Source organism: Papio anubis, chromosome 19 (genome assembly GCF_008728515.1).
Source record: "Papio anubis isolate 15944 chromosome 19, Panubis1.0, whole genome shotgun sequence".
Lineage (NCBI taxonomy): Eukaryota > Metazoa > Chordata > Mammalia > Primates > Cercopithecidae > Papio > Papio anubis.
Window position 1 is genome coordinate 43,218,641 of NC_044994.1, and position 24,625 is coordinate 43,243,265.

General features: G+C 42.1%; 1 protein-coding gene across 1 annotated transcript in view; it reads right to left on the reverse strand.

Annotated features, from left to right (window-relative positions):
- MEX3C (mex-3 RNA binding family member C) overlaps nt 1-14,461 on the reverse strand; it is a 23,245-nt gene extending 8,784 nt beyond the window's left edge. Inside the window, 3 exon segments of the mRNA XM_003914387.3 lie at nt 13,724-14,130; nt 14,132-14,173; nt 14,175-14,461. Of these exon segments, the coding sequence (XP_003914436.2) occupies nt 13,724-14,130; nt 14,132-14,173; nt 14,175-14,461 (736 nt within the window).
- Nucleotides 14,462-24,625: the final 10,164 nt, after the last annotated feature.

Below are 24,625 nucleotides of genomic sequence, written 5' to 3' on the forward strand. Positions count from 1 at the left end.
AAAGGTAATCTTCAGGGTTTTTCAAACCGTGGGTTGCAGTATCAATTCAGTGGGTGCAATTAGCATTTAAAAAAAGGACTCACTATGTTCCTAATGTTTCAGTGAAACATATAATGGGCTGCAATATAAAATGTTCTTTTTCCTGCCAGAAAAGCTTAAAACCACTACACAATATCATCTTTAAGGCCACTTTCTAGTTCCATAGCACATGTGAAATGACGTACTTACAACTAAGAACCAGTACAGTGACAGTGAAATGGAGGGAATGTGGCATTACTGAGAAAACCTGGGTTTAAGATCTGACTTTACAGATGAAATTTTCATACAGTTGAAAATGGTAATACTATAGTTCTGCTCTATGGTCACCTGAAGTAGCTTGTGCAGGCCAGAGATCCCAGACATATTTATAACACTGAATTTTAAAAACCCATTATTTATTTTCCAGTCACCAGCAACACATCTTGGATACTTAGAGCAGGATTTTTCAAGTTTTGTTTTTGTTTTTAAACCACAGTTCATTTAGATGGTAGCAAAAAGACCACATGGTCTATCTATACCACTTCCCAACAGAAAAAGCACCATGTGATAAAGAATTGAGTTAACATTTAGGTCACCAGTAATGTACAATTAAGCAGAAAATAAAAGTCCATGGAGCTGTTCATCATTCACCACTAAATCCTTTAAAAAGCTATGGTAGACAGTATGATAGGCAGAATCCTAAGACGGTTCCTCAAGATTCCTGGGCCTAGTGTACACATACTTTCAGTTAAACAAACACCAACCTACGTGGCCCCTGTGAAGGGACTCTGCAAATATAATTACAATCCAAATCAGTTCACCTTAAAATAGTAAAATTATCCAGATTATCTGGGTGGGCCTGACCTAATCACAAGTTTTTTTAAAGCAGAGGTTTTGGCTGATTGTGGTGGCTCATGCCTGTAATTCTAGCACTTTGGGAGGCTGAGGCCAGAGGACTGCTTGAGGCCAGTTCATGACCAGGCTGAGTAATGTAGCAGGACCCTGTTTCTACCGGAAAAAAAAAAAAAAAAAAAAATTAGCCATGTATGGTGGTGTATCCCTGGAGTCCTAGCTACATGGGAGGCTAATAAGGTGAAGAACTGCTTGTGTCCAGGAGGTCACGGCTGCAGTGGGTTATGACCACACCAATGCACTCCAGCCTGGGCAACAGCGTGAGACCCTGTCTCTTAAAATATATATATATATATTTTTTTCCTAGCATGACTCAGAAAAGAAGTCAGAGATATGTGCTCTGGCTAACCTGGAAGAAGAAAGCTAACAATGTACGTTGTAAATTGCCTATGGTGACCCCAAGACAAGGAACTTCCAAGTGTCTTCTAGGAGCTGTGAGCTAGAAGAAAAATGGAGGTGGAGGTCATCATCCTGCAACACCCATCTCCCAGCCCCTGCTCAAAATGAATTTTATCAACAACCAGCAAGCTTGGGTAAGGACATGAGCCGCAGATAAGCACTGCAGTCCTGCCCAATACCTTGATTTGAATGCAGTGAGACCCTGAACAGCACACCATGCCTAGACTTCTGACCTACAGAAATGGAGATGATAAATTTGTGTTGTTTTAAGCTGCTAAATTAGCAGTAACGGTTACAAAGCAATAAAAACTACTAGAGATTCTCAGAGCCCTTAAAAACTCCACAGTCACTGCCCCAAGAGAGCAGAGACTAAAATGTTAGATATATTACATTCTTATTCAATACTCTAAAAGACATTCTGGAAGTCTCTCAAGAATTATTATAAGTAGCTTTTGGCCATGTGTGATGCCTCAAGCCTGTAATCTCAATGCTTTGGGGGGCTGAGGCAGGAGGATTACTTGAGTTCAGGAGTTTGAAACCAGTCTGGGCAACATGGCAAAACCCCGACTCTACAAAAAATATAAAAAACTATCTGGGCGTGGTGGTGCACACTTGTGGTCCCAGCTACTTGGGAGGCTGAGGTTGGGAGGATACCTAGGATGTCGAGGCTGCAGAGAGCTGAGATCGTGCCACTGCATTCAAGCCTGGGCAACAGAGTGAGACCCTCACTCAAAAAAAAAAGGAAAAAAAAAAATAGAATTAGGAAGCAGCTTTCAACATAAAATACTACATTAAGGTGTTACAGTAAATATGGAATTGTCAACAGTTCAAGTCCAAAAATATTTCTGTCCTTTAATTCCCTATTACCTGCTTTAGTTTCCTAATGCTGCCATAACAAGTTCCCATAGTGGCTTTAATGACATAAATTTATTATTTTTACATATATTTGTTATTTTACAGTTCGGTGGGTCACACATCTGATAGGGGTCTCAACAGGGCTAAAATCAAGGTGTTTGCAAGGGCTGTGTTCCTTGCAAGAAGCTTGAGGGATCCAGTTCCTTGCACATGCAGGTTGTTGGCAGAATTTGATTGCTTGCAGTGAAAGGACTGAGCGTCCTTGCTGGCTGTCAGCTGAGGGCCATTCCCAGCTTCTAGAGGCCACCACCTACATTCCCTGGCTTGACTCCTTTCAGCTTCAGAGTGAGCAACGGAGGCTGAGTCCTTCTCATGCTTCAAATCTTCTTTCTCAGATCTCAGACCCAACTGGGAAAGGTTTTCTGCTTTTAGGGTCTCATGTGTTTATACCCAGACGATCATCCAGATGATCTCAAGCTCCCCAAAGCAAGGTCCATACCCTCAATTGCATCTGCATAAACACCTGCAACATCCCTTTTGCCAAATGAGGTGACGTGTTCAGAGTTCCTGGGGGATTTGGACACAGACTTCTTTGGGTGGGTAGGATTACTCTACCTATGACATTATCTTTCTCCTTTCCTTCAATTATTTTCCTTTTTCTTCCAAGTATCTAGCTTTTAAATCCCAATTCAGGAATAGTAACCTGAAGGCCAGGGCAGTGAACAGACATAAGGTAGGGTCAGGAAAGGTTTGGGGAATCACAAGCATTGGAATAGGTGAAGGGATAAAGCTAAAAATCAAATAAGGGCTGGGTGTGGTGGCTCACATCTGTAATCGCAACACTTCGGGAGGCAGAGGTGGAAGGACTGCTTGAGGCCAGAAGTTCGAGACCAGCCTGGGCAACATAGTGAGACGCCCATCTCTATAATAAACAATTAAATATTAAAATAAAAATATCAAATAGGGAGAAAATATACAAGCCAAGTGTTTACAATGACTTTTACTAGGAGATTACGTTTATGCTGGGAGATTAGTGGTTTGGTATGTGATACACAAGTAAAAGTAGCTTCCACTTATCCTAGGTGTTCCCAGCAAAATCACTGCTTGGGTGAACTTTAAGAGCATTTTATCAATTGTGAGATAAAGTGCAGCCTAATGCCTGAACTTACCCATTCACATGTTAAATTCCCTATAAAGATGCTAGTGTTACTTCCAGGTGGTATAAATGAACCGGCATCATTTCTGCTCTCAAGCTCAGTCTAGAGGGAAATTCAATACTGAATACGAGAACTGGTTTAAAGGTACCTACAAAGCAGTAGGTACATACAAAAGGAGATGACTTTACTACTTACAGTAAATAAAAGAAAGCTTTAAAGGCATTTGAACTGAGGCTTAAAGACAGCGGTTTTGCCAGATGGGAAGGAGAGCAGAGGGAACTGCAAGTGCAAAAGCAGGGAATCAAGAGTACGGGATGGCACAGTCAGACAACTGGGTTCAGTAGTGTGAGAACTTCAAGTCACTGGAGGGTAGAATGGCAGGGATAAAGCTGGATGGGGAGACAGAAGTCTTCGATGTCACGCAAGGGAATTTCGACTTTATCGTAGACTAGAAAAAATTGGAGGTAGAAGGTAACATAATCAGATATGCATGTTAAGACTAGTAGGAGCATAAAAGATGCAAAAGAGACAAGACGGGGGACTCACCGCAAAGCCTATCACAATAATGAACAGAAAAAGGCTGAGAATGAAGGACAGAATGCAAGTCTGGGGCTATGTATGACCACTGTTATGAACATCAAGTACTTGTGTTGTAGATTTTGCAAAAAGGAATTTGTTTTCTAGAAACTAAATTCATTATGTTTTCCATTCATTTCATACATTAGCTACAAATATAAGGTGACTGAAGAAAGTTCAAACCCTTACAAGCAAACACCAAAATTGCATCATGTATATATTTTCACTTTTGGTAGTCCTTGGGGTTTTTCTTCAAAAATTTCCCAAGAGGTTTTGTTTTGAAGGGTAAAGAGAGGGGAGTTAAACATCTTGAGTAGCTCTTCTTACCTTCAAGAAAAATAAAACTCTTTGGCCTGAAATTAAGTCCCTACCCCTTCTGCACATTAAGTGGCCATAACCTACCTTCTCCCAGACTTCATCCCCCAAATATGTCTTGTTCCTCTTCTATCTCTGCTCAGTTATTTCCTTACATAACCTGGAAAATCCTCCTAGTATTCCTTTTCCTCCCGGAGTTATTTGAATAACAAACATGGCCATTTGGAAAAGATAAAACTATGTGTAAAAGGCTCCACGAACTCAAGAATAATACAAACATACGCACAACTCATTATTACAGCTATCATGTATGAATCCTTCAAGGTCCAGTTCAAGGGAAACAATATAAGGAGCAAAAAACTGACTATCTGCAGGACTGGGAACCTGCTGTTTCAACATTAGGGCAAACTATGATTAAAGATACTTCCTTCATTTGTTTTTCGCAAAGATTAAATGAAAAAATGTATCAAACATGCTTACTACAATGCCTGTTATTCAGTTAAGTACTTAGCCCAAATTGTCTTAATTCCACACTCCTTTCATCATACGACTTTCCCCTAAAAACACATCATTTCGGGAGGCTGAGACAGGAGAATCGCTTGAACCTGGGAGGCAAAGTTGCGGTCAGCTGAGATCATGCCACTGTATTCCAGCCTGGGCAACAAGGGCGAAACTCCGTCTCAAAAAAACCCCAAAACCAAAAAACAAAAACAAACAAAAAAACCCTAAATCATCTCACAAGTTTCATGATATATAAGAATGAATGAGGGGGTCGTATTAATAATTTTATACAAAATAAGGTCCCTTTCCCCTTGGAAGAGTCTAGACAGAATATTCAAAAGCTCCTTTCATTTTATAGAAGCACATACAATACTGTATTAAGGTGTTACAGCAAACATGGAATTGCCATTAGTTCAACCAATCAATTCTCGTATTCTATCTTCAAAAACTGATGAGTATCAGCTAAATCCCAGTAAGAATGTTTCTTGTGTACACAACATTAATTCAACATTTTAAGTAATAATTTAAGAATGCAATGTATTCCTAAATGCACAATATAAAACTAATAGCTTTCCTTTCTAGGGTTCAAGTGGCCTCCTTGTAGCTATTTCAAGTGAAGAATATTGTTTGTCTCACTTTAGGGATTACTATGACAATACTTCAAACAGCTTCATTTATGTGATTTTAGTTTCATTATCAGTATTCATATAAACATTTAATGCCTTCAACCAAGTAGCATCTACTGTACTTCAAACAAAAGTGCCAAACAACTTGAGGTTGACTGGGTCCTTAAATAAAAAGCTGTTTGGATGGGTGTGGTGACTTACGCCTGTAATCCCAGCATTTTGGGAGGCCAAGGCGGGTGGACTGCTTGAGCTCGGCTTCGGCTCAGAAGTTCAAGACCAGCCTGGGCAACGTAGTAAATTCCCGTATCTACCAAAAATACAAAAAATTAGCCAGGTGTGGTGGTGTGCACTTATGGTACCAGCTACCGGGGATCACTTGGGCCTGGGAGGCGGAGGTTGCAGTGAGCTGAGATTGCACTATTGCACTCCAGCTTGAGCAACAGAGTGAGACCCCGTCTCAAAAAAAAAGGCTGAGAATAAAGGCAAGAGGGAAGAAAACCCCAATTAACACAATGTGGAAAGTACAACGATAAACAATGAAATGGCAAGTTTATAATTTAAAAATTCAGCTCAATAAAATAAACAGGAAGTATTCCATTTTGTTTTAGGTACTTTAACCAATATTAAGAATGCAAAGATGACTAAGATTCAGTTCTACCTTCACTGACTTGCATTAACTTCAAGCACTAAAAGTATTTAGTGACACGTGTTCACGTACAGATAGTGACCTATTTTCTTTTCTTTTCTTATACTGCTGGTTGGTGACAGTAGTCAGATCTTCTACAATATCCTTGCTGATTTTTGTCTACTTGTTCTACCACTTACTGAGATAGGTACGTTGAAGTCTCAAACAATAACAGCTTGAGACCTTGGGTAAGTTGTTTGTACCTCTATAGAATTGTCGTCTTTTTGGTGGAATTAAGAAAGGATTAAATGAGATGATACATGTAGTTTTTGCACAGTGCCTGACACAAGTTTGTTATTAAAAGACAAGTGAACTGATTTTTATACGGAGTTAACATTTAAAAAAATACTCCTAAAGATAAAACATACTATAAACTCTGCAAAATTGAGAAGATTTTGCAAAGTCAATCTATCTAATTGGTAATATGAAATCTGGTTTACTTTTACGTAATTTTAGGGACTCTCTTTGGACAAAAATCAGAATATAAGAACTGTGACAGACCACCTAGTTAAATCTCATTTTAGACATGAGGAAAATCGAAGCCTAAAATTGTCCAGTTATAAACTAGTGACCCCTAAACCAATGTTCTCTCAAGTTGTCTTATTTTCCTAAATCCCAGTAAGAATATTTCTAGTGTATTTTTAGGAGTGGAGAATTACCTGCATGTACAAGGTATTTTAAAAAACAGAAGTTAAATTAAATCTAAAACCTCTCTTTTTTCACTTATTTTAGACAAGACAATAAAAAATATTTAATGAAAAGGTTTATTATTTGGCCTTTCGGTAAACCTGAAAGAAAAAACCAGAAGAGGGTGTTAATTAGAGATGAAAGGCAGAAGTTTTCCTAACTGGGGAGCTTGAAATTATGTTCATGCTCTTTAGAGAATGTTAACAGAAACCTTAGAATTATCTATTTGGGTATCTACCATACAATGGAATTAGATTCACTTGTAAATGATTCTCTTCCAGACTTGCTTGGTTCTTTGCCAGGAAATACATTTCCAAAGCTCTGATTTTAAATAAATTTTAAGACATATTGTAAATTTAAAAAATATAAGTTACGTAATTTATTGGTATCGCCTAGGAAAAACTTACCAAAATCACATTTTTTTGGCTTTAACTAGCATTTGTTCAGAGTATAAAAGAAATTTAGCAGTAAAAATTTACCTTATCTGATATATAATTTATCATCTCTGTACTTTCAATTGTACTGTCAATTTCTACTAATGCTATCTTCTCAAACTTGATCCTTAGAACAAATGAGGGAAAGGGAAGAGAGAAACCTGAAAGAACAAGTAGATGAAGCAGGTTTTTTCCAGAAGGAAAAACAGGCTCAGAGAGGTTAAGTGATTTATCCAAGGTCACAGGCAGCAAGTGGCAAAACACAAGGTTTCTAACTCCAAGTTCAACGTCCTTTCCTGCATTATACTAAATGGCACTGGTAGAAAGGCAGAAGAGAAGGCAAAGGGAAAGGGAGGCACAGAGAAGGGAAATAATAATAAAAAGGTGAGCCCCAAATACAAATATACACTTTTACACTGGTAACCATTTTGGGAGATCTTTTCTAGTTGTTTGAAGCCATTCCCTCCCCACTTCCCCTTCAATCATGTTCAAGACCAAATTCTTTATGCTTACCTTCAACTACATCTGCAGTTTTCATTGAAGGATTTTCTTTATTATTTTAAGGCTTAGTCTTATTATTCCATGATACAACTTTACTTGTGACCAAACCAGGCTTCTCTGCATGCAATGATGAACTGTAGTCCGCACTTATTGGACAAGGGCAACAAACACTTGAATTGTCCTTACATCTCAAACACTGGCACGGAAGAGGTCTTATAGTTAGTGTAACTCAAAATTCTCGAAGTCAGTTATAGAACAAAGACTCGAACTACTCAAAGAGTATTAGACTATGCATACATTCAATTTAGTATATCTGGGTTTGGTAATCTTAACATTAGAAAATTATTTTCAAGGCTTAAATATCAGATTTAATCTTTGTCTCTATACAGTAACTAATGGTAGCATGGGAAAAATTTTAAAAGTAAATCCAAAAATTATGGTATATAAGCTATTTGGGAAGCATTAAGAATGCAGTTTAATAAAAAACATATCACTTAAGGATCACCTGAATATCAATGGAGATTTAAACATAATTATCCATGATCTATTTAGAGCTTCTTAAAAAGCTTTTTTTTTTTTTAAGTGCAAATACACTCATTTAGTATCTTATGAACATTATCTACTTTTTCATCTTGAGTTTGGTTACAAATTCTACATGGCAGGAATGACACTGTTTAAAATTCTATAAGAATCCTATAAATTATAAAATAGGACTGTGGTAGTCATCATGGCTCTCCTTGTGGGCACAGAGTTGTAATATACTTTCTCACTCATTTGAAGTTAGGTGTGGCCAGACGATTTGCTTTAATGAAATATGAGCAGATGTGATAAGCATTACTTCTGGATCTAACATTTTAAGATCAGTATGTGCTATGCCGTAGTCTTTCATCTTCTGGCACAACGGTAGATCAGTAATACTGGAGATGGCGGCTGCTGTTGGCCTGGGTCCCTGAATGACTAAAATGAGCAGAGCCCCTATGAACAAGAAATAAACCGTGGTTGTTTTTAACACTGAGGTGTCAGAGTTCTTTGTTAACCATAGCGTAACAAGCCCATCTTGACAGAAGTGCCAGGTATCTGAAAGGCCTTCAGATATCTGTTGGTTCTAGTTGTTACATTAGAAGAATAAAATGAGTGAAACTATCTGCTAAAGCCAAAAAAGGCGGACATAACTAAACGGTGGTTCCCAATTAATTTCAGATTTACCTTAACAAAAGTAATGTGCTTACCACTTAATAGTTTCATATATGTCAATTTCTTTGTGTATCTTCCAGAGTCTCTACAGGAATTGTAGATACGATTAGGCCCAGGTGCAAAAGAGGAATCTGAAGCCTAGGGAGTTTAAGTGACTTGTTCAAGATTACATAGTGAGTTATTGGCACAGGAATATCTATTTCTGATTTGGCTCTTTCCAATATACCACAGCCGAACAGAGACTGTTACAGGCAGTTTGGTGTAGCTACAACACGTATTTTTATATTAAAATACACATACTAAAACATTTTTTAAATCAGCTTAAGGCAAAAGTATTCAAAACCAAATCAGCAATATATTAAGCACTACCTTATAACTAAATGCTACCTTTCCTTAAAAACTTACGCTGTGAAGAACCACCTAGAATTCCAACCCATAAACATTGTTTGAAAATTTTCTAGGTAGAAATCTCTAACAGACTAACACAAATACTTGGTTTCCTGGATCATTTTCAGGTTGTTGGTAACCAAGGGGTACAAAATATACCCTTGAACTACCACTTCATTTCCCATTTCCTCCCTAGTGAATCAGAATAGTTCATTAGCTGAATAAGGCAGGAAGTAAGGCAGTAGATTTCCCCACCCATTTGCAAAAACAATTACAATAATTGAACCCTTCTCAAGGGTCCCAGAGCTAATACAAACCATTATTAACAAAATTTAAATTTTAAAGCCTAGAAAAATTGTAATACTTAATTTTTAAAGCTAGTGTCTATATATACACAAATTAACTCTCAGAACTACAAATGACAGTGAATTTTTAGCTAGACACAGAACTATATTACAGTTATAACTGTGCCTTGTGGGTAGCAGAGACACCAAAATTTTGTCAAGTAAACTAATTTGGATAGTGATATTTTAAATTATGCATACTAGAAATTCAGTATCCTACGATTAGGGCACAAGTTAATCCAAAATACTAATCTTCCAGAGCAGAATGCTTCAATACTGAGGCGGCAATGTAGAGTACAAAGAATTTTATTTCTGATGTCAAACTATACTAAATCCAAACTCCACTATTTGAGCAAGTTAGCTCTCAAAACCACAGTTTCTACCTCACTAAATGGCAGTAACCACCTAGCAGGGTTAAACGGCACTGGTAAAGCACCTAGCATAGTACTAAGCAAAGAGAAGGCCAACAATGCACCCTCATCCCCATAAAAGAAAAAGACAATGTGCTGTAGCATCATTCTGAAACTATTCTCATGAAATATGTATTTCTCCTTGAAGAGAAAATTTATGTACAGCAAGACCAAGCTTTCTCTTTTTCTCGTATAAACCTTATTTCAGTTGTGTTAGAGCTTGAAGGGTGGTTCCACCCTAAGAAATTGGGAAGACAACTTGAAACAGTGTAAAGTATTAATTGTTAATAAAGAATTTTATGTTTTATAATGTGTAATATATTAAGCACACTTACTAGTCATACATAAAAACCCAGAGATTGGGAGTATGCACATTTTTTTGGACAGGGTGGACAATAAAAAGAAGCTAGAGATGACTTTTCTAGACTATGTGGCTAGAGAACACACATATCCCATCAATTGAAGTCTAATGAAAATAATGAAAAATACACATTTATCCTAATAGTAATATAAAATATTGGGTTACAAGTCTCTAAACAACTGAATTTATGACATTTAGTATTAATTTATAATGTAGTTAAGAATGGGTACACAGTTCTATTTTAATTCACTTTTTAGTCTAAATGGATATAAATGACTGTACAAACTGGAACGAAAACCTGCTGACTAAAATTAGACCTGTTAATCACTGTTAATATGTCTTGCAGGTACTATACTTAAAAACAGAGATGTTCTAAGTTTGTAAAATTAGGTCTTAAAATCTGTTGTCAGGTTTATTTTTGATGTCCATATTCTAAAACTTTTTTGATTATATTCAGTTCCTGGCTTCATACTGTTGTTTCACAATAGATGCAATGCTTTAAAATACAAGGCCAATTTAACATTTACAAACGACCATATGCTACTGGGGAGTATAAATTCGAGGTCAAACACTCTGCCAACTTTCATCGGTATCAAAAGCGGTAGCTTGTGTTTAGGAAAACACTGGAGCTCAGAGGCCATCTACATGAGTTGCTAGTCTATGTGACTCAGAATTCCATTTGTCCTGCTCTTTGCTTCAGAGCTGAAGTCATAAATGTCTCCATCTGTGACATAATTATTCCCAAAATCAATTAAGAGATGTCAAACAGAAAATTGTGGCTTCAGGTAATACATAAAATGGCAGAAATGGATAATTTAATCTTAAGGATGAAAATTTAGCTCCCTCAAAGCAAACAAGAAAATGAAATGATTTGCCCTGTTTTCCTCACTTAGGACAGGTTCTCTCCCATGGGGAAATATCATACTGTAAAAGGATGTGAACATTAGAAGTTACTTAGTTCTCCATACGAGTAAGCAAATAACTTTACAGGTTTTATTACTATCGTGCTGGGACATGGGGGTGGCAAAGGGGTACAATGATCCACAAGTTGAATGGTTCAAAATAGCAAAAGGACCAGATTTTCTGCTTTTAAGACAGAGGATGATGACATACTTTTAACAGTATTGTCAACTCCGGGAAAATACAAGGTTTAAATGGAAGAGCCAGCAATTTGTCTCCATGTCCTAAGACATAATTAAATTCAACATTTCCTTATTAACCAAATAAGCACAGCCCTCAAAAGAAAAACTAAGGCTTTATCTCATTTCCTATCATGTAATAGCTGGTACACAATAAAAACTTGGAATTCACTTTTAAAAAATTGATTTCTATAAAGATAACAATGTACACAAGGGCCATTCTGCAGTGCTTTACGGGGTGTCTACTATAAAGAAGGACAAAAGTTTGTATTAAACTAAATCTATAAAATATGTTATCTTGTCCCTCTGTAAAACTAGCACGTAAATGGTTTTTTCCTTTGTTACCCTAGACTGTTATCATAAGCACACTGAAGCAACTTGTCCTGAGAAGTGGCATCTTCATATGGCATTCAGACTTCTTCACATTCCGGTGTGAACGCCTGCCTTCCCCCTTTTCCACCACTCCCCTTTACAGACCTCAAGTATCAAAACAACACTACTTGGCAATTATACCTAGAAGATGGTCCTCCACACCACTCCTCACATTGTTCTTCCACAGTTTTTCAATCTCCATTTGTTAAACTCCTTCCTACCCATTTTCCAAGGCCCTCCACGGTAGATGTTCTCCTATCTGATACTCTGTCACACTAAATATACTATAGTTAGTGCCATTCTACTGTTTATTAGACTGTTATCTTAAGGGCAGAAAGTCTGAATTAACTTCACATTCTCAATACCACAAACTCAAAACCTGGCAAAATACATGCTTGGTACATGGCGATTCCTCAGTGTTCTCACATGAATGGTCAACTCATTCTGATGCAAATTGAGATGTTGTAATTTTATCCCATGTAAATAAAAGTTTTATCCTGGATTATTACTCTAAGTATCGTCAAAACCAAACAAACCAGGTATTTGAAACTCATTAACCAGAAGAACAACACACATAAGCTACCTCTCAATTAAAAGGTCCAGCTTTGAACAGTGTTGGTAAGTGCCAATCATCAGGCAGTCTGAAATAAGCTATCTCCTTTATCCAGATTTCATATGAGTTTTTATTAAAATCCTACAGATAGGAAAGAAATGAGCCAACTCTGATATGTGAAACGACTATTTCGACAGACCTCTTATTTATGTGTACTTTAGACCACTTGGGAAAGATGAGATCATTTAAGCAGCAGCGCCATCATCTCGCTTTATTTGACCCCAACAATGCTCTCAACCTAACAGTAAAGAGGCATGCATCAACCAGGCTAAACCATATTGTCATGCGGTGGCAGCAGGTAACATCTGCCCCTTTCACAAAGGGAAAAAGCTCCCATAAAGAACTTAGGACCTTCCCTAAAAATGTCGGATACAGAGGTACCCCAAGCATCCCCTTCCCCCACCTTCACAAATCTACTCCTGGAATCTGAGACATAGGTCCTTTGTCTGAACAATGTGGGAGGAGTCTGTCTGCAGTACTGGTGTGCTGGCAAGTGAAGAGGAGAATTAACTGAAAACTGTATAAACACAGAAGTTTCTTAATTACCTTAGTGTCCAATTTTTCTTCATCCTGCACACCGAACAGTTTCAAAAGACAGCCAGTGTGTCAGTGTGTCTTTCCGAGACTTGAAACGTATCGAGAGGAATACAGTAAGATCGGCGGCAGTGAGTTGGGCTGCTTTTCCAAAGCTGTTTCTGAACAGCGGAGGGGCAGGGGATGGCGGTGATACCGACCATTTGAACATCCCTTCCCTCCCCAGTGAGCTCAGTCTACAGGCCTCCATTTCTGTCCTTTTCTCCATCTGAACAAGTTCTTGTAAGGGAGGCTGAACGCTTTAAAAAGAAGACACTCGGCGGCGCAAACTTGCAATCTCGAAGGTTTCCGTACCCAAGAGCGAACCCACAACTCGAGCCCGACCTTTTACCACCTCACTGAGGTTTCTGGTGCCACGCCAGCCTGGTGTTCCACGAATACAGCCCAAGTAACGTGAACACCACCGGACTGGGTCGCCCGAAAAACTTCACACTTTTTACCAGGCGAGACGAGCGAAAAAGCGTGGGTTTTCGCAAGGTGACCCATCTTCACATCTGGTCGACCCTCGGCTCCTCCCAGACCCCTTCGGGGTGGATCTGGGGGCCTCGCCGGGTTCGCCCTTTCCGTCCCATGCTCATTTCTCTCGTCTCCCCACCCACGCCCGGGACCATGCCCCGCTGGACCTCCCCACCCCTGCACTCACCCTGGCGGCCGACGATCTCGGCGACGTGCTCGGAGCTGGGCACCGGGACGCACTCGGTGGTGTTGACGCTCTTTCTCCGGAGCAGGGCCGCCTGCTCCCCGTTCAGGGCGGCCGCCGCCGCCCCACAGCCGCCGGGGCCGTAGGCGTGGGACAGCATCGCCGCCATCATGCCCTGGGCATCGTCCCCTCCGTACAGCACCCCCGCCGCCGCCGCCGCGGCCGCCGCCTCCCGGGCATCGAAGCCGGCGGCGGGCAGCAACACAGACCCCAGGGACCCGCCTGGGATCGGCTGGGTCTGAGAGGCGGTGGCCGCGGGCGGCGACAGCAGCAACAGCGACGACCGGTCTTCCTCCTCTGCTTCCTCCAGCTCCTCCTCCTCCAGCAGGTCTCCGTCCAGCTCTGCTTCCTCCCTCCTCCTCGTCCTCTTCCAGCTCCAGCTCGGTTGCCTCCAGTCTCTGGCCGGCCAGGCGGAGCCCGCTCCTCTGGAGACAGCCCCGCCGCCCGCCGGGCCTGGCCCTGCGCCGCCGCCGCCACGGCTCGAAGCGCCGGAGCACCGGGATCCGCCGGGCTGGGGTCGTCGAGGCCTAGCGCGGCCAGGCGCCCTCAGCAGGAGCCCGTCCCCCGATTCGGGCCGCCCGAGGGCGGCGGCAGAGGCGGCGGCGGCGGCGGCGGGGGCGGCTGCGGCAGGGGCGCCGGGGCCGCCGCCAGGGCCAGGGCCGCGGAGCTGCCGCTCGGCATCGCGGCGGCGCGCTGTCAATGGCGGCGGCGGCGGCGGCGGCGGCCGGGTCAGGCGCGGCAGGCGGCGAGCCCCATGGCGGACAGGGCCAGGGCCCTGCTCAGCGCGCAAACACCTTTCCTCTGGGGAGGCGGTGGGGCTGGGGACCCGGGCCGTGGAGCGCCAGGGCCGCCCAGAGACCGGAGAGGGCGGGGTGGAGGGGCAGGGGAAGGAGGCAAAGGTAGGTAACTAGGTGGGTGGGTGGGGACGGCGGCGGGGCGGGCTGGTGGAGGTGGCAGCGGCTCCCTCTCAGGGTTTCTTTTGTTTCATGGCCTTAACCAGCCCCCGGCGCGCGCGGCGGCGGCGGCGACGCCCCACGCCGCTCTCCGAATGAAGCCGGCGCGCTCTGATTGGGTGTTTTTAATCTCTGGGAGCCCGCCTTCTCCTCCCGCAGCCTTCCAACTCCTTTCCCCAGCCCCACCCCCCACCCTCCTTCGGGCCCCGCCCCTCCCCTCCCCAGAGCTCTCTGATTGGGTGACCGGGACCAGCCAGCTCCCGAAGCCCACTCCTTCCGTCCTCTCCCCGCCCACCTCCCTCTCCATTCCTCCCGGCACGCGCGGAGAGGGACTGTGATTGTTCACTTTACACGTCACTCTTTGTGACGTCTCCGGCGGGGGCGGGAAAAAGGAGGCGGATGAAGGCGCTGCTGCAGAGGCTGAAACTAAGGGCCAAGTGGGGTTTTGGCGCAGGCGCTTGCGGTCGAAGCGCACACCTGGATTTGTTTCCCCTCAACCCTTCATCCCTGTAGCCGGTCTGGCTGAGTTCTTTTAGGGAAGGCACTGTGTGAGCGGCCTGGAGCAGAGCTGCAGGCGCAGGTTCGAGGGAATTGTTTCCTCGGGTTGAGGATGAGATCGCCCCCTTCAGAGGAAGGGCCTTAAGAAGAGTCATGGAAGGAGGGGCCACGCAATATCCTCCTATCCCCTCGCGGGGGCGGTTTCCTGAGCCGCGTGGTTCCCGGGCCTTCCCTCTCGGACCGGGGAATGCTCCTCCCTCGTGGCCTAACGCTCCCAACGCCCCGTTGACCCAGCTTTTCTGCCGGCGGGGTGGTTACATCAGCAGCCTGCAGGTGCTGAACTTTAGCTCTTTGGGGCTTTTTTTTTTTTTTGAAACGGAGTCTAGCTCCGTCGCCCTGGCTGGAGTGTAGTGGCACGATCTTGGCTCAACGCAACCTCCGCCTCCCGGGCTCAAGAGCTTTCCCTTGCCGGGCGCGGTGGCTCACGCCTGTAATCCCAGCACTTTGGGAGGCTGAGGCGGGCGGATCACGAGGTCAGGTCAGGAGTCCGAGACCAGTCTGATCAACATGGTGAAACCCCGTCTCTTCTAAAAATACAAAAATTAGCCGGGCGTGGTGGCGCACCCCTGTAATCCCAACTACTCGGGAGGCAGAGGCAGGAGAATCGCTTGAACCCGGGAGGTGGAGGCTGCAGTGAGCCAAGATCACGCCACTGCACTCCAGCCTGGGCTACAGAGCGAGACTCCGTCTCAAAAAAAAAGTTTTTCCTGTCTCAGCCTCCCCAGTAGCTGGGATTATAGGCACGTGCCACCACGCCCAGGTAATTTTTGTATTTTTAGTAGAGACGGAGTTTCACCATGTTGGCCAGGCTGGTCTCGAACTCTGACTTCAAGTGATCCGCCCGCCTCGCCCTCCCACAGTGCTGGCATTAGAGGCGTGAACCACCTTGTCCAGCTCTTTGGTGCTTTTAAAGAAATGAATCCCCGTTTCCTCCTCCCTAGACACTCTTCCCACAGTATTGCTCAGGTGATCTCACTCTGTGGCTATCTTTTCTATAGGTTATTATTTTGTTGTTGTTGAGACAAGAGTCTCACTCTGTCGCCCAGGCTGGAGTGCAGTGACATGATCAGGGCTCACTGCAGCCTCGACCTCCTAGGCTCAAGTGATTCTCCCGCCTCAGCCTCCCTAGTGCATCACCATACCTGGCGCGCATCACCATGCCTGGCTAATTTTATCTTTTGTAGAGACTGAGTTCTCACCCTGTTGCCCAGGCTGGTCTCAAACTCCTGGGCTCAAGCGATCCTCCCACCTGGGCCTCCCAAAGTGCTGGGATCACAGGGGTGAACCACCGCGCCTGGCCTCTAGGGGGTATTTTTAAATGGCTTGTTAAAAAGTATGCCTATTAACTTTCCTTTATCTTAGGGTTGTGACCGGCCCATCTATCCCTTCAGTACTAAGTCCTGCCAGGTTAATCTTAGCCAGCAGCGTGGTCCTATATCTACAGATACAGTGTAACGATGTAATTGTAAAATTTCTAAATGACCCCTTTAAAGCAAGAAGAAACATAGTTTTAATAAATACACTTAGTTCAATATGTCCAAAATACTATTTCAACATGTAAGCAATATAAAATTACTGATAATGTTTTATAGTTCTTTTGCACTAAGCCTTTGAAACCAGGGTGTGTTTTACACTTCCAGCAGTTCTTTTCACACGAACCACATTTCAAGTACTACTAAGTAAGTACTCTAAATTTATTGATTTTAAAATTATAACGGGACACTTTCTATATTGGATTAACTTATTATACCTAATTGCCTTAAACTCGTTTCGTAGGAGTCAGCTTTAATTGAACACATACTTTTCTAAATTGTCTAGGCTGTTACCAAGATGGAGAAGGCTAAAGTGTGACTTGCATTCCCCATTTTGTGCCCATAGCACATTTGCACAGTCCTACCTCACCCCTCTGATCAAAGGCGTAGAGACTTTTAGCTAACACTAAACTTTTCCTGTTACTTCTAGATTTCCCCAGCCCTCCTAGAACCCTGTGTCTTGCTTCTCTAACAACACATTTGTAGCAGTAAGCCCTGGAGGAGGTGGGTTTATAGAAGAAATCTTGCCATTACCCATGCTGAAAAGTGATCTTTTCCTTCCCTACCTTCCCAATTACGGACAATTTTCACTGATTTACTACATCGACACCCTTTTTGAGATACGCCTTACGGACACATTTCATGATATTTTGATAAAAGGTACTAAATCTTTTTTAATGTGTCAGTGAATAGCTTGTACAACTAGACATTTACTTATAGAATATACAAAAATGTTTGCTGTCTGATATTTAAGTTTAAACAATATTATTTGAAGGGAAGAACTTCTAAAAAAAACAAATCCAATCAAGGGAGAAAACCAAATGAAATATACAGCAGCCACTCCCAGGATATGTTGGTCATTGGAAGGAAATACAAATGAAACCCTTGAAAGTTCTTCTCTCCACCTCTTTTCATGAGATATCATGTAATGCTCACTCCTTAGTCTTCCCAATTCTCTTGCCAAGAACCCAAAGCAAAAGCTGTAGCAGGAGTGATAGTTCATCACACATTTTTCTTTTGAGAGGGGGAGATGTAAGAAATAGATTCATGTACATAAGTCTCACAAAGATCCACTTGGCTAAGATTTCTTAAGATGCTAAATGCTTTGCCGGGCCATCTTGTAATCCCAGCACTTTGGGAGGCCGAGGCGGGTGGATCACCTGTCAGGAGTTTGAGACCAGTTTGGCCAACATGGCAAAACCCTGTCTCTACTAAAAATACAGACTAGCCAGGTGCGGTGGCTCGCACCTGTAGCCCCAGCTACTCAGGAGGCTGAGGCAGGAGAATCGCTTGAACCTGGGAAGTGGAGGTTGCAGTGAGCTGAGATCGCGCCACTGCACTCCAGCCTGGGTGACAGAGTAAGACTCTGTCTCAAAATAAAATTAAAAAAAAAAAAAAGCTAAATGCTTTAATGTAGGTGTTTATAATATAAAATTGCTTTCTACTTCATTCTTACATATTGAGGTTTCATGAGTTCCTGTATACAAATATACACATTCATGCATTAATTTATATTTGATCAATGTTGTGATTTATGAATAAGGCAGGAGATATCGAAGCTCACAGACCTTGCCATTTGGGTCTAAATTTATTGTCTTGTAATAAATCTTGTTTATGAAGCAACTTTGAGATTTGCTTTTGCTTTAAATATAATGACTGGGATTCTTTCATTTTAATATATAAAACTTCCAATCCCCTCTATCTCCCTCAGTCACACCACGCACTAATTTGCACCTGAAGAGGGTTTCCCTTTTATTCCTATGGTGCTGTTTATGACAGAGTTTGACACACTGAGGGTGGTGAGGAAGAAGTTGCTTTAAGGATCTTAGGACAAAAAACCTACAGCATTGGCACTGCCCTTTATCAAATAGGAGGCTAACTGCTGAACTAAAAATCTATCCGATTGTAATATTAAGGTTGGAATAATTGCAAAGTAAACAAAACTTAACAAGATGTTTGTCCTAGTAAGAAAATTAAGATAATTAGACAATAATTTTGATGCAATGCTGTAAAGACTGCCAGAAAAAAACATGGTGAAAGATTCTGCTGAGACCTTCAGCCAGAAGCCAGAACTAAGCACATACTTCCTTTATAAAGCAGGACGAGTTTTTTTAGGGTAGGATGTTCCTCGAAAGTAGTAATGCCCAGCTCCACGGTATTTCTTCCTACCCAGGACCATGAACATGCCATTCTCTTGCCTTGAATGGCTCATTGCCTTGGAAGAAAGTCTTCTACATGGAATTCCAGGCCTTCCACACTTTGGTATCATTCTTTCTGGTGCTCAAAGCTGTCACATAAGCATGTTCAAATCTCTCCCATATTAACAGAAACACTTCCTTGACAGCACATTCCCCTCTTGTGACTATCCTCTTTACTTTCCATCAGCGTCTCCAATCGGCTGTCTGCACTCACTGCCCATTTCTTTACCAAACTTCAGTGCAGCGGTGGCTCTTGTTGCTTCACTGAAATTATTCTCACCTTGTCAGTAAATCCATTGAGCACTTTTTATGCTTATCCAGCTTAACCTTTCCATGGCAGGATTTGACACTATTGACTGCTCCTTAAAGCAATCTCTTCCTTTCCCTTCCTTCAGCTCTGCTTTTCTTACTCCATGGTCATGCCCTGGTCTCCTTAGCAGGCTCTGTGTTCCTATCACTCACATATGGTATCCATCAAAGATACCTGCTTTTGCTTACTCTATACTCTCCACCTAAACTTTTATCCATTTCCAAGGCTTCTGTTATCTTGTTGACAATTCCCAAATATATATTGCCATTTCTTACCTCTCCACTGAGTTCCATTCTTCTCTCTCCACAAGTCCCACTGTCTTATGGATACCTGGACTGGGCAATTCAAATTGAACCTCAGTTTGAACTTGATTTCTCAAACAAATCTTCTTGGTAAAATTGATTTGTAGCTTAATAGTGTGCTAGATATCACCATTATCTACTCCATTCTTTTGACAAAAGCCTGGTAGACATTCTTGACTTCTTCTTTAACTTCCATAGCCAATCAAAGATTAGGTTCTAAGGGTCATACCAATTCTCAAATCCATCTATCTTTCTGCATCTCTACCACTGTGATAGAACAAGAAATTTATCTTTGATCTTCATCCATAATTTGTGGCACAGAGCTCCTAAAACTCTTGTAATTTCCTGAAAAATTGGTGGTGATAGGAGATTGAGTTAATAAACACGCATGTATGATAAAACCTCCATTTAAAAAAAACCCTAAATGATGGGATTTGGAGAGCTTCTGGATTAGTGAAGGCACACGCGTACTGGGAGGGTAGTGTGCTCCAACTCTACTAGGACAGAAGCTCCTGAACACAGGATCCTTCCAGATCTCACCCTGTGTACCTCTTCACCTGGCTGTTCATTTGTACCCTTTATACTCAACCAGTAATAGTAAGATGCTCTTCTCAGTTCTCTGAGCCACTCTAGTAAATATTTGTGTCCGTGGGAATCCCTGACTTTGTAGCCAAATTGGGTAGAAGGTTGGGTACCCTGGATATTCAATACTTGTGTTGGCATCTGAAGTGGGGCAGTCTTGTGGAGCTGAGCCCTTAACCTATGGGATCTATGTTAACTCCAAGTAGTTAGTGCCAGAACTGAATTGAATTTTAAGACACCCACTTGATGTCCAGAAAGTTGGAGCATTGTTTGATTTGGAGACAAAACCCCACACATTTGCTGTTAGGAGTGCTGAGAGTAAAAACTGTTCAGAACCATCATTACCACAGTCTAGATGATGAACAGGAGTCCCCAAGACAAATATTCTTACATCTAGTCTTGCGCCACTCTAATTCATTGTCCATGCTGCAGCTGGAATAATTTTAATTCAGGATTACTTCTTTTACTTCTTGTAAAGCCCTTTTTGTTGTCCTTAGGATCCACATTTCCTAACATGCAAAGTCTTCTGCATCTGGGCTATGTCTACCTCTTAGCCTTGTTCATGTCAGGCTTCCTTTTGCATTGTTGTCCTTACCATAAAGGCCTTCTGGCAAGTGTTCATATATACTACATACTCTTCTTATGCCTCCAGGCCTGGAATAGGGTTCTTCTCCCTTCAGACTTTTTTTTTTTTTTGCAGACAGAGTCTTGCTCTGTGGCCCAGGCTGGAGTGCAGTGGCACAATCTCAGCTCACTGCAACCTCTGCCTCCCAGGTTTAAGCAATTCTCCTGCCTGAGCCTTCCGAGTAGCTGGGATTACAGGTAGCCACCACCACACCAGGCTAATTTTTGTATTTTTTAGTAGAAATGGGGTTTCACCATGTTGGCCAGGCTGGTCTTGAACTCCTGACCTCAGGTGATCCACCCGCCTCAGCCTCCCAAAGTGCTGGGATTGCAGGCGTAAGCCACTGCACCTGGCCTCTCCCTTCACTCTTAGCTAAGCTGACGTCAATACAAGTTGTCCTTCAGGGCTCGGCTTAAACATCACTTCCTCTAGGATGTCTTCCTTAACCTTTTAGGTAAGGTAGATGTCCTGCAGTTGGCTCTTATGGTATCCTCTACGTCCTTAGCAACACTTGCCATTCTTTGTTATTGCATTGTCTCTCCTCATCTTTATAAAGCCAGTTTTACCATAGCACTTGGTACCTAGGAGGGGCCAGTATGTCCTTGCTGACTGACCAACTAAATGGATATTATTTCAAATAAACTCAGTGCAATGGCTAATCTGATCCTTTGGCCGTTTTTGAAATACTCATTGTACTATCCCATCTTTGTGCCTTTGCTGTTGTTGTTTTCTGCTCTGATTGCCCTGACCTTCTATCCCACCCTCCCCATCTCGACACATTTTTAAGCCTCAGCTTAAATTTGACTTCTTCCAACCTACATTCCTAGTCAATAGAATCAGGGCTTGTCCTTCCCTTCGTCTCCCCAGGAAAATACATATGGAGGCAACATTTCCCATATGTTTTCTGTATGCTTAAACGACCCCTTAACGTCTACCCATGGATCTTTTGGGGTTCTATAGGCCTATGAAACAGACTGACTAGATGTTCACTAAATCTGTTTCCTCCTCTTCCTGAGCACACAGCTAGACTACATTTCCTGGCCTCCACTGTGGTTGGGAATATCTGTAAAACTGAGTTTTAGCCAAGTGTACATAATTTCCAGACCTGGCCTTCAAGAGTTCCTCATATTATCATCCTTGTTCCTCCTCTATCTGTGAATGTGAATGAGTATGATGAACTTGGAAGCCACATGTTAAGATGACAGAACCGCAAGATAAAAGGAGCTTGAGTCACCACATGGAGCAGAGGTGTTCTCCAATCAGAGGTACCTGTTTCAGACTTTATGTGAGTGGGAAAAAAAAGTTTTTTAAGGAGTTTGAAATATATTTTTGTGTACATTGGTTGCAGCAGTTACTTTTTTTTTTTTTTAATTTTATAAAATTTTGCTAAGGGAGGTGCAGGTCCACACCAAGGCCCAGTCATCCCAGTTAGCCTGTCTTAACTAATATAAAACACCAAGTTAAAAACCCCTGGTTTGTAAGAACATAGTAAAAATATTAGTGGTTGCCAGGGGTTGGAGGAAGGGAGGAATGGATAGGTGGAGCTTAGAGAATTTTTAGGGCAGTGAAACTACTGTTTTTAATACTATAATGGTAGATACACATCTTTATACATTTGTGAAAACCCATAAAGTGTACAACGTGAAGACTGAATCCTAATGTAGACTGTGGACTTTGGGTGGTAATGATGTGTCAATGTAGGTTTGTAGGTTCATGGATTGTAACAAATGTTCCACCGTGGTGCTGGATGTTGATAATGGGGTGTCTGTGTATCTGTGTGGAGAGGGGGTACATAGGAACTCTCTATACTTTCTGCTTAATTTTGCTGTGAACCTAAAACTGCTTTAGAAAATGAAATCTACTGAAAACAAAAACAAAAAACAAAACAAAACCCTGGTTTACACATTTATAATTAAATTTTTCTTTTTTTTTTTTTATAGAGATGGGGTCTCACTATGTTGCCCAGACTAGTTCCATACTCGTGGGCTCAAGTGATCCTCCCATCTTGGCCTCCCAAAGTGCTGGGATTATAGACACGAGTCACCATACCCGGCCAGCACATTTAAAATACATGGTTTAAACTACGTATATGCTCTGATCACAAACTGCCCAAGACTATTTCACTTTATAGCACAGAGCCTGATAATAAATATTTATTTACATGAGGATCAATCTACCCAGATAACACAGCAGCTCTAAGTGTGTATGCATCCAACAATAAGACTTGGAAATACATGGAAAAAAGGCCAGGTGAGGCCAGGTGCGGCAGCTCATGCCTGTAATCCTGGCACTTTGGGAGGCCAAGGCAGGTGTTCAAAAGCAGCCTGGCCAACATGGAGAAACCCCATCTCTACTAAAAATACAAAAATTAGCCGGGAGTGGTGGCGTGTGCCTGTAGTCCCAGCTACTCAGGAGGCTGAGGCAGGAGAATCACCTGAACCCTGGAGGCAGAGGTTTCAGTGAGCCAAGAATGTGCCACTGCACTCCAGCCTGGGTGACAGAGTGGGACTCTGTCTAAAAAATTGAAAACAAAAACAAAAACCAGGAAAACAAATGAAACCAAACAATAAAACTGAAAGGAGAACTACAAATCCACAATTATAGTTGGGGACCTCAACATTCCCTCTCAGTAATTAATAGAATTATTAGTAAACAGAAAGCAAAAAAGTACAACTAAATAACACCATTAGCCAAGAGGATGTAATTGATGTTTATAGATGACTCCACTTAACAACAGCAGAATATAACTTCTTTCCAAGTGCCCATGCAACAGTTGTATACATAGGCCCTATTCTGGGTTAAAAGCAAACGTCAACAAATTTAAAATAATTGAAGCTATGTGGAGTATGCACTATGACCATAAAAAAATTGACCTAGAAATCAATAACATAAAGAAAACAAGAAAACCTCAATACATGAAGATTACACAACACATAATCCATGAGTCAATGAAATCGTTCAAGGAAAATTAAAAAAACATTGATCTGAATGAAAATTAAAATATAATATATGAAAACTTGTGGGATGGTCAGGCGTGGTAGCTCACGCCTGTAATCCCAGCACTTTGGGAGGCTGAGGGAGGTGGATCACCTGAGGTCAGGAGTTCGAGACCAGCCTGGCCAACACAGTAAAACCCCATCTTTACTGAAAATGCAAAAATTAGCTGGGCGTGGTGGTGTGCTACTTGGGAGGCTGAGATGGCAGAATTGCTTGAACCTGGGAGGCAGAGGCTTCAGTGAGCCGAGATGGCGCCACTCCAGCCTAGGTGACAGAGCGAGACCCCATCTGAAAGAAAGAAAGAGAGAGAGAAAGAAGGAAGGAAGGGAGGGAGGGAGGCAGGCAGGCAGGCAGGCAGGAAAGAAGGAAGGAAGGGAGGGAAGAAAGCAAAGACAGACCCAGAAAACGTGTGAGACACAGTTAAGCACCACCTGAGAAATTTATGGCACTAAATACTTACATTAGAAAAAAAGGAAAGGGTTCAAATCAATAACCTAAATTCCCACCTGAAAAAACTAGAAAAAGAAGAACAAAATAAACCCAAACAAGCAGAAAAAAGAAACTGATAAACTTAAGAGTAGAAATCAATAAAATTGAAAATATGGAAATAGTAGAGAAACTCCATATAACATATGGATTCTTAAAAACATCAATACAATTGCTAAACCTTTAGCAAAACTGAGAAAAATAAGAAAGAAGATACAAGTTATGAACATTGGCAATGAAATGGGATCTCACTATAGATCCTGAAGCCATTAAAAGCATAAAAGGAGAATACCACAAACAAC